The sequence below is a fragment of the Pholis gunnellus genome (assembly GCF_910591455.1).
Source record: "Pholis gunnellus genome assembly, chromosome: 1".
Taxonomy (NCBI): Eukaryota; Metazoa; Chordata; class Actinopteri; order Perciformes; family Pholidae; genus Pholis; species Pholis gunnellus.
Window position 1 is genome coordinate 16,354,059 of NC_136528.1, and position 11,087 is coordinate 16,365,145.

The window sequence follows — 11,087 nt, forward strand, 5'->3', positions numbered from 1 at the left end:
TGTGGTGCCGTCTTTATTTACGAGGCCCTAATTTATGACAGGAGGAGGGAGGGAGGGAGGAGCTTTGGGAGATGACGAGCGGGCAACAGAGCCATTAATCACTGGGCCCTCAGAGCACCCCACTTCCTGATTACCAGCCAGCCAATCGAATTAACTGTTAGCCCCCTTGGTAACAGAGCTTGTATTGGAAAGACCTTTTAATGGTGACCGCTACACGTCCCCTGAGGATTTGTCAGTGGGGTACGTGGACAAGGTGGTGGTATGTGTGTGATGTCCGTGCACACAGTAGTACACTGTGTGTTTGTTTGTGTGTGCATGTAAACATATGTGAGTGTCACAGACAGAGAAGCAAAGATACTGTATACATTTTTGGATATGTCATTCCTCTCAATCTTCAACAATAAGCTATATTTTCTCTGTGTCTGCCTGTCGATCTACCAATCTTTTAGTCAATCCTTTTATCTACCCACATGTCTGTCTTTCTATCTATCTCCCTTGCTTTATTTTTATTTAGCTGTTAATCTGTCTATGTACCTATCTGACTCTCATCCATTCTGTCTGTGTTTCAGGCGTACACAAGGACGATAAGTCAGTTCAGTTTAGCGCACCACAGTGCAGAGAGAGAAATCATATTAGGCTAATTACACTGGGTCATAAGCTCCTATTGACAGCTTTATGCTTGGTTTTAATTACTGCCCACTTTCACACAACTTACCCCCTTCACCCCAAGTAGATGCACCCGCCAAGTAGCTCCGTTGGCCTATCGGAGCGCTTGAATTAAGTCCGCAGTCCAACCGTCCAATAAAAATCCTCAAATACTCGCTGGTAGCTTCCTGAAGTCGTTTGTTGCCATGGCGGCACATTTGCTGCCATAGCAGCTAACGGGGTATATTTTTATTTTGTGTCTAATAAGCCAAACCACGGCCCAATAGGAGGACAGAGGACAAGAGATGAGAGAAAGCAGTAAAAAGTCTGTAGATGATTTAAGGACCAGATGAGTTCTACCTTTTAGCAGTGGATCAAGGGCAAGGTGATCTGGACTGACTTTAGTTTTGAACTTTTTCTCTCCGTTTTGTCGATGTGGCACACACTTCTTAATCAAGCCCAAAAGCTTTGCGTCACGTTGAGGCTTTAACTGTGTTGCTACTAGGGGAAGAACATGGTTGTTGCTGGGTAGATATATTTTATTGCTGCAGTTATAATGTTATGGGAAGGCGGGAGTAAATTTGATTGAAAATCTTTTGAGCAACAAGTCAAGCCACAGTTCCTGCGTTTAGACTACACATGTAACGGAAAACTTTTTCTTTCACCTTTTTCTTTCAGACTTTTTCACCAGACATGTTGTGTCCTTTCTACGTTGCATTAATATCAGGCTGCAAATGTGATTACAATGCAGAAATAGCTTGTTGATCACAAGTTATCAATGTTACAATTAAAGGTACAATCAAGACATTGCTGGCATAATAATATATATTCTTTTAGAATATTATTTTCAGAGAAGACTTCATTAGTGTTGTGAAAATGTTGTAACATATATCCGAAATGCTCTCAGCTGAGGTTAAGTTTCAGTCTCAATTTTCTGTATAATATACAGAAAATTAATAATAATAACTACATTCAATTATTATCCAAGCTTGTTTATCTTAGAAAATCTTTTCCTGAACTTCACCTTTTGAGCTCTCCTGCACTCTGCAAGTGACACACACCTTGCAACATGTGTTTTTAAGATTGGACTAACTTTGCTATTACAGTTATAATAAGTCTATCGAGTTTTAAAATCCTGCCTCAAAGAAGAATACATGCAGTGTGTCGTCTTTGTGTATGGCTGGTAACCCTTCAAACAGGACTTCGTGATTTGTATTTCTTCTTCCTAATGGCACCCTATAGCCAACACAACCTACATCAATGCAGACCCTTGCAGTGTTTTGCTCAAAGGTCGCTGTCAGTCTAAATGCACTGTTAATGAACCAGTTGGTAATTTCATTGAGATTTTGGGTTGAAACACAAACAAGGTGCAGCACAAATATGTGTCACGAGTAAGAAGAGAATGGAGCAGGGAAGCAGGAAACGTGCAGCATGAGCTGGTCGAGTTGGTGTGGGCCACAACAATGACCAATCACATCAGATCCTCTCATCCCCTTTAAAAGCAACAGACAGTTTGATGGGCCAGTGGGCGGGTCCAGGTAGGAAACTAGTCGAGTCACAAAAGAATAATACACATTACCCCTAAAACGCGTTCAAGGACAGATGTGTCTTTCCCTTTTTGAGTTTAATGGATCAGACACTAAAATGTTGTGTTTGTATGACGTGATTTTAATAACTGACTATAAAAGTTGCCTCCCTCATATCTGGATGCCTTTGCATGAACACAATGATGCAACTCCTACGAAGAAAAAAACAATCTTATCTCCAGAACTAAACCTATCACTATATCCAACCAGGTACGTCTGGAGCCACAAAGCTCGAAATCTCTCCTGCTTCCTCTCTTTGTGCTTTGTCCACCCTTCCTCCTGTCCTCCTCCTCCTCCTCCTCCCCATTCCCAGTCTCTCCATCTTCCATTCTTCCTTCCCCTCTCCCATCTCAGTCCATCTGTGCTGTCACTTAGATCAATCAGTCTGATTGATCACGGCCTAATTGACTATTATTGAGGTTAATTCAACTCTTAACACACTTGCATGCACAAGCATACACGCGCAAAACTCGTCATCACAGCTACAAACAACACATCTCAGACACACACACGCACACACACACACACACACAGACACTTTCACCAGTAAAGCTCAGACCCATCCATCTGCCTTCTGCACTACTTCTGACAGGCTACAGATGACTTACACATGCAAATCTCCACCCTGCCTGACCCTGTGCTGTGTACACCTCTAATTATACCCAACACAAGCACACAAATAAGATTACTGTGTGTGTGTGTGTGTGTGTGTGTGTGTGTGTGTGTGTGTGTGTGTGTGTGTGTGTGTGTGTGTGTGTGTGTGTGTGTGTGTGTGAGAATAACTCCTTGATGAAGGTGAAAAGTAATTGTCATGCAGATATGTTCGTGTTGGGTTGCATGTTGAAAAGGTTTTGCTCTCACTGCTGATGGTAGTTTTGATGGATGGTCCAATGCATTGACTTATATCCTTTTGGTGGTCTGGTGGATTCTGGGTAATTAAGAGTTCATAAAATGCATCTAAAATCCTAATGACTGGAGAAAGAAGTTGTCTGGCTCTCACTTTGTCTCAGATGTCCCTCTATGATTCACCGTCAATTATACATGTGAATTGAATTTCATGATATTATTGACTTATATGTGATTTTGTCCGACAGGTGTGTGCAGTGAATTCGGCCGGTCGTTCTGCCAGTCCGTGGTCCAATGGGCGAACAGGACCTGCCCCACCTGAGGGTGTAGGCCCACCTATTTTCCTGCGTGTTTCAGCAACCTCCGCACTAGTGAACATCAATCCTCCAGCCCGACCCAATGGCATTGTTAGCCTTTACAGAGTGTTCTCAGTGAACCACAACAACCACACTCTGGTAAAGTATAATACTGCATTTAACATTCCCCTCGTAATATCTTGAGTTCCTCAGTTGGATTTCTTTTCTCTCCAGCCCTCTTTTTCTACCCTTTTCTGTGATCACTCACACTTATTCCCGCCTCTCTCTCCTATTTTGAATTCTTCATCCCAACCCAATATTTGCTTTTCACTTATATGACTACCTGAAATATACACATATCTCACCCTCTTTCTTTCCCCTTCCTGTAGCTCTCAGAGGGTACATCCCATCAGCAGACTCTCCATGGTTTGCGTCCTTACACTCAGTACTGGGTAGGAGTAGAGGCCTGCACCTGTTATCAGGTAATAGTAATATGTACTAGTACATAACAGCTACACTTTGTCCTGAAAGTGAGATCACAGATTCAGTCTGGTTTGACAGATTTATAGATAGAGTATTGATTGGAGGAAAATCTACTTAGCTTTGCTTTGAAATAGTCTTTTGTAAAGAAAAGATATTCACCAGTTTTACTATCACTGATCTGGAGATTGTATTGTTTGGCAGGCCAAATTACATGAGATTGTTACAGTCACCATGTTGCATTAGTTGTTTCACTTTAGTTTTTTCCTGCTTACCTTAGATTATTGTGATATTCTTACAGTAAAATCCTTGAACAGAGGTACTAGTGTTACTCTTTTGATTGGAAAACAACTCCCTGAGCTAAATGTTTATATATTGTGTTTATAGTTATTCTATGAATTCTGAGACGACGCAGTACTCGTTCACTCAGAAATACCACACATTTGTGAACTGTTTGTTTTGACAGTGCTGTAGCCAGGGTCCACTGAGTGAGCTCCACACCCTGGCAGCCCCCCCGGCCCAGCAGCCTCCTCCTCGCCCCGTCACCCTGACCTCCCGCTCTGTGCAGCTGGAATGGGACGAGCCTCTGGCACCTAATGGAGTTATTGAGAGGTCGGTAGAAAACACATAAAGTGCACATTGTTCAGTGTATTTTCAACATACTGAAGATTTAAAAAACTGTTAGCAGTCAGATTACATTAATGAGTGAGACAGAAGGCATGAGCAGATACACGTACCATCATTTCACTCTCGCTCACTTCCTCTCTTTCTTTCTTTCTCTCTGTTTCCAGCTGTGAACTATATCTCAGATCACCTTGCCCGCAGCCTCCCCAGCCTGTACCCCTCCCTTGCATCGAAGGGCCAATAGAAATGTCTTTCTTTGGCAAAAGGAGGAGCTACAATGTGACAGGTCACTCCGTGGTTATGTCAAGTCAAGATGTTTTTAAAATACATAACTCTAAGTTGTCCTGGCATGTTTTACAGGAAAAGTTATATTTGTATAAGTACCAAAACTGGAATAAGAAAGAGGAACAATGACCACAATAACATATATTTTTAAGTGTAAAAGCAGTTAAGTTCAGAACTCCCAGTAGTGAGTGACCCATTAATAATAAAACATTTGGAGATCAATAAAGTCTTAAACAAGCTGTGACAAGGAGGCAGATGACAGACGTAAATAAGAATAATTGAGCTAAACTGAAATAGACTGCAAGCCATCTTCAAAGAAGGAGAACCACTGATTAAAAGATTTAGAGAGGTACTGGCATAGTGTTGTTGTCTGTGTTGTGAATTTTGTGCTAATCTGTGCAGGTCTCCAGCCATACTCCACCTATCAGCTGAGAGCTGCCTGCTTCAACAACATGGGCAGCACTGCCTCTAACTGGACTACTGTTACAACTCTCAGTGAAGGTAACGCATGTGTCCAATCCCTCAACTCTCCCAGCTAAGCCGTCTTAAGAAACAAACACACAACCAACGTTTCTCTTGTCCCCTCTCTCTCTCTCTCTCTCTCTCTCTCTCTCTCTCTCTCTCTCTCTCTCTCTCTCTCTCTCTCTCTCTCTCTCTCTCTCTCTCTCTCTCTCTCTCTCTCTCTCTCTCTCTCTCTCTCTCTCTCTCCAGCCCCACAGTATGTGTCTCCTTTCCCGGTGGACAGCAACCTGACAGTTATTTGGCTGGACTGGACGGGGTCCTTCTCCCTCAATGATTACCTGAAGGAGTTTAGTGTGACAGAGAGCCAGCTGAGGGTCTATACTGGTTTCTATAGCTATCTCCATATTCCACTCACCTCACAGAAAAGTGAGAACACACACACATATGCATATCTACTTACGAATTTATACCAGGTGGGAACATAGGTTGATACGCACTTTTTTTTCTCTCTCGCTCTTCCCTTAGCTCTGTCATTTCAGGTGACTTGTACCACAAACAGTGGCAGCGCCAGTACTCCCACCATCAGATATAGCCCTGCAACAGGCCTAGGTAACGTGTACACACACACACACACACACACACACACACACACACACACACACACACACACACACACACATTGCTGGAATCAGTCCTCAGGTCAAATCAGACCTGAATCTAGATTTTCCTCAGCGACTAAGGAATCTATTTTTTTTTTTATCTGTTCCTCACATCCTCTTCCACATTTCAATTCAGTGAAACTTTATTGGCATTATGTTTTGTTAAAAATGTTGTCAAATCATATACAGTACAATGCATAGGCAGAGTAAGGTAATTACAAATGAATACAATAAATACACAAACAGTACATGGAATGAATCATATAGTTAAACTCGTAACTTATTTATCTTTTTCTGCAGGTCCTCCTGAGCCTGAAGACGTTGGTAAAGAGGGCATCAGCATGTCAGCAACGCCGGTTTACTCTGAGCTGTGGTTCATCTTGTTGTTAGCCCTGCTTGGTCTCTTTCTGCTAGCAATACTGTTGGGCCTAGTACTACAAAGGTATTCTGATGTTATATGCAGCGTGTAAAAGCTTTACAGCATAAATCCAATAGAAGTTCTTCCTCTCACGTACTCTGCACTGGGTAATATTTAACTGCACTAAGACATCAGAACAAAAGGGTGTGGATGATTTTTCTCCCCTTTTTAGAGCCCTGAGGAAGAATCCATCAGCCAGAGAGCGCCCCCCGCTGGTCATGCTTCAGAAGACCCGGAAGGCTGGGGGAGAGACGTACATGGTGAGAGGAGCAGAGAATCAAGGCACTCGTACAACGAGACGATTGAAAGGGCAGATTGCAGTAAGAGAGACAGAGAGAGGTAGTCGGGTTTACAAAGAGGTAAAAGCATAAGAAAAGTTAGGGGAGATAAAACAGAGGGGGAAACAAGTATTTTTGTTTGATTTCTTGAACTCATTGGGTAACTCAATCAAATCACTTTTTTTCTGCAGATTGTACACATTTTTAAAAGAAAATAGTGTCAATGCAAGAGCAGCTGTGTCTTAATTGTTGCTCCACCAGAGGGGGCTGCAACAACAACTGTTAGTGGAAAGCTGTTCTTTGAATAGAAATGAGGTTCTGTGATACCAGGGAGTGAATGGTTCAGTTTTACCAGTATTTTTACACGCTTGTATGCCCTTGTTAAATCTTTCCTACACAAGCAGTTGTGTAACATAAACATAGCAGTAAAAAACCCTGAAACTAAAGTTTTCATTTGTTGGATGTTTTTACATAAATCCAACCCTGAAAGAGGTTTATACAGCTGCTTTTATCATGCCTGTGAAAAAAAGCATTTTAGAAATGGGAACATTTTATCCAATATATTTAAGTTTGTTCCAAGTAGAGACATCATCCCCGTATGTCTCCGGGATCACTCATAACCAACAACACCTTTATCCACTGGTTGATTCATTGCTTTATTCATTTACTTTCAAACATTTTCCTTTTACCACCTTCCATTCCAGTCTTACTACTCCTCTATTTAATTTTCTCCCACATAATTTTCAAAAAATCATAATTTTCTTTTATATACTTTATGTCTTTTCTGTCTCTCCTGCTTTCTCCGCTCTCCGTCTCTCTCTCTCTTTTTCTCTCTGTCTCTCTATCTCCATCTCGCTCTGTCTCTGTATCTTCCTTTTCCTCTCTCTCTCTTTCTCCGTCTCTCTCTCCCCCATCTCTGTCTCTCTCTCTCTTCCTCTCTCTCTCTCTTTTCCTATCTGTCTCTCTCTGTTTCTATCTCTCTTCCTCTCTCTCTCTCTTTCTCCGTCTCTCTCCTCCCTTCTCTCTCTCTTCCTCTCTCTCTCTCTCTTTTCCTATCTGTTTCTCTCTGTGTCTATCTCTCTTCCTCTCTCTCTCTTTCTCCGTCTCTCTCTCTTCCTCTCTCTCTCTCTCTCTTTCCCTCTCTCTTCCTCTCGCTGTCTCTCTCTATTTCTATCTCTTTCCGTCTCTCTCTCTCTCTCTCTCTCTCTCTCTCTCTCTGTCTCTCTCCGTCTCTCTCTCTCACAGAGGCCCTGTCCTGAGTTGTGCTCTAAACATCACCCCAGCTCTGTGCTGCTCCCCGACCGTCCTGCAGTAAGACTGTTTTCTATATTTACCGTCAAAACCCTAAATGTTTATTTTATTGTCCCCCTGCAGTTTGACACTGTAGCAGACTGTGTTGAGATCAGCAACGTTATACTTAAAAGCTTCACTGTGTACACTGAGGTATGGGATTGTGAATTTGTGTGGGTGCTTTTCTACGCATGTCTGTTTTGTTTGTGAATGCATGCTTTGTGTGTGTGTGTGTGTGTGTGTGTGTGTGTGTGTGTGTGTGTGTGTGTGTGTGTGTGTGTGTGTGTGTGTGTGTGTGTGTGTGTGTGTGTGTGTGTGTGTGTGTGTGTGTGTGTGTGTGTGTGTAATAAGATGAATTATCATAAAGGTAAGATATGTCGTACAGTCTGTCGGTTTGTCCTTAAATACAGTGTTGATTTTGTATGCGCAACAAATAAAATCATCTCATACATCCAAAGTTTACAGCAGCAACAATGAAGCCAGAGTTTATGCTACTTCAAAAATAAGTTGTTTGTGCGTCTGCTGTGTTTTTGTAAATCTTGAACTCTCCTATGTGATCCAAGGGGCCAATCCTTGCTGAGTACTGCCCCCTGTTGATTGTTCATGGTATGACAATGACAGCTGATAAACATTTTAATTCAAATGATAAATCAAATATAATATTTAAGTGTGAAAAATTATTTGAATTTCAAATCAATGTCTTCCAGTTGATAGGCAACAGAATCATGAATATATTTACCTCACTTCTTCCTAGAGTTGGTTGATGTATAACAATAATACCCAAAACACACAAATGCTGCATTTGAGCTTTAAAACAACATATTTATTGGATGAAATGTTTAACTTTAGTTATAGAAAAAAAGTTATACAAACTCTTATTGGGAAGAATTGCAGTTAAAGGAACTATGCATTTTTTATCCCACACACCAAAGATATGATTATGTATAACTTACACTGTTACAATACTACTTCAGATTACCTTCAGCAGTTTGTTCCTTGCTGCCATTGGTTTCCATTTATTTCAGTAAAATATGAAAATCATTTTTGCAGAGTCAGGTGAGTAGTAGAGCAGTGTAATCCTTCACAATTAACATTATATGTGTATTTTTCTTCCTTAATCTAATTGAAAACTACAGCACGCATGGGAAAATGGTTTGCAATAATATGAAGTATATGATTTGTAATATGGTCGTTTCAATCACCATCTATTTTTCAGGGTCTGACAGACACTAAGATAGTCAGTAGCAGCTCACGGTTCAGCCCCATGTCTGTCCTGCGGGTCCCCAGCCAAACAGAGCTCAGTCAGGCCTACTCCCAGCATTCCCTGCACCGCAGCGTCAGTCAGCTGATTGACAGGAAGTCCCTAATGATGGAGGAAGGAAGCTGGGACAACCCACTGGGACATGACTCTGGACTGGTGAGGATTGAAATATGTTGATGTTAAATTATGTGAGACTTTGTTTTACAGTAACAGCTCTATCAGGAATAGAGAATGAATTTAGGTTCTGAGAAATCATTTGTGGGACTCCAGCTGTTCTGTGAAAAGACACCAAAAGACATATCCAAACCTTTAATGCTGTTGGCTTTTTAGACCACTCGAGACCTAATTGTGATCTCATGCGTTCTCTTTCAGTATGTGGAGGAAGATGAGTTTGTGGACGCCATCAAGGCCTTAACATCTGGGAAAAGGGAGCAAACCATGTTCACAGACACTCATCTTTAAGATCCCTACGTCTAATCAGGTATCGCAGTCGCAAATCAGACCTAGTTTCAAACCAAAATTGGAAAATATACATTCCTGGTATTCGGTGTTAGCTGAGGAAAGACGGGGCTCTTAGTTAAAGTTATTTAGACAACTTAAAATGCTTGAAAAATGATTTAGAAAGTCTTGAAAATATGTTAAAAGAAATGTTCAGCATTGATGACCAATACTTGTTCTGATTATGTCCAAAATGCACTGTTATGGTTTTAATAATTAATTATGGTGTTCACTTCCAACGACCTGAGAGAAACGGGATAATAGTGGTTGTTTTACTGCAGCATTCATGTCAAACTATATTAAAACAGGTGTCTTAGCCCACTGCATGTGTGACTCCCTGTGGGGACTAATAGTCTTAACGTGAGTAGAAGCAGGAATCAGATATGGACCCTGTCAGCTGTGATCAATTCCTTCTCAGATTAAGAACCAGATCGTATTTGACTGTATTATGAGTCGCTGTCTCTGCTTGCCAATTGTTTAGTTTAGTTATTTAAAATGTTTTGAAATATCAGCTATAGCAGGTTTGCGTCTCACTATTTGGAATCAAACCTTTCTAGAAGTCCATTAATATCGACGGTTTCAGTCAATTAGTGCCTAGTGAGCTTTAAATACATTATCCGCAGCAGTAGTCCTTTAGCTGATGGCCTTGATGTTAGTTTTATGACAAAAAAAATGCCAACTGTTTTTTATTATTGTGTTAAAATGTGGCTGGGAATCACTGATGTGCCGTCTGATTGTTTGGATTATGTGATGTAACTTGAAAACCCAATCTGAGATTTGTTTTTACCATATCAGTTGTTGAGGTACACTTTAAATCATGAAATGAAGCTTTGTTCAACTTGTGAAGCTAAATGTCTTTGTTTGACTTCATAGTTCAGCTGTCAGTGGAATCCAGACCCTAGAAATCAGTTTAAGAATGAAAACAAATCTCAGCTGTGTCCTGCTTTGGTGTGAAACATTGTTTAGATTTGGATTCCACAAATTGGGCCCATCATTTCACCATTTCATTTCAAGTTAAACATCATAGAAACAGTATTTATGACAACAAGATGTTGAATTTCTGTGTGGTGTTGAGTTGTTGTGTACAAAGTTGAAGCCTACTGTATTGTTATAAAAACCTTTTCTTTTTTACACTGGCAGTATTATTTATGGTTGTTGTAAAAGTCTTATTTATAGAGGATTCTTTGATCAATGTTTCTGTTTTTCTGAGGAACTATAAAGAATGGTTGAGAACATGTTCTTTTCTACTTGTTTTCTTACCTTTTCTTCACTTGAAAATGATTTGAAATATCAACACATCAAGTCATGAACAGTACACTGGTCCTCAAGGCAAACACTTTTAAGCATGACTGTGACTCCGTTATAGATTCCTTCTTTGGCTGCAGACATTTTTGTCCATTTCTTGTTTCCTATAAAGATATCAAAGTATCACTCTTTAAACATCTATCTAGTATTTATG

The 11,087-nt window shown here is 40.7% G+C and overlaps 1 protein-coding gene across 1 annotated transcript in view; it reads left to right on the plus strand.

Moving 5' to 3' along the window:
• The window catches only part of ush2a (Usher syndrome 2A (autosomal recessive, mild)), a gene marked incomplete at its 3' end in the record, with an annotated part of 191,303 nt that extends 181,711 nt beyond the window's left edge, over positions 1 to 9,592 (plus strand). The window contains exons 82-93 of the mRNA XM_079186116.1: positions 3,326 to 3,532; positions 3,763 to 3,855; positions 4,320 to 4,465; positions 4,645 to 4,771; positions 5,173 to 5,263; positions 5,474 to 5,650; positions 5,750 to 5,833; positions 6,184 to 6,325; positions 6,474 to 6,561; positions 7,825 to 7,890; positions 9,086 to 9,286; positions 9,503 to 9,592. Coding sequence (XP_079042242.1) covers positions 3,326 to 3,532; positions 3,763 to 3,855; positions 4,320 to 4,465; positions 4,645 to 4,771; positions 5,173 to 5,263; positions 5,474 to 5,650; positions 5,750 to 5,833; positions 6,184 to 6,325; positions 6,474 to 6,561; positions 7,825 to 7,890; positions 9,086 to 9,286; positions 9,503 to 9,592 — 1,512 coding nt within the window. The remainder of the gene's footprint in view (positions 1 to 3,325; positions 3,533 to 3,762; positions 3,856 to 4,319; positions 4,466 to 4,644; positions 4,772 to 5,172; positions 5,264 to 5,473; positions 5,651 to 5,749; positions 5,834 to 6,183; positions 6,326 to 6,473; positions 6,562 to 7,824; positions 7,891 to 9,085; positions 9,287 to 9,502) is intronic.
• Positions 9,593 to 11,087: the final 1,495 nt, after the last annotated feature.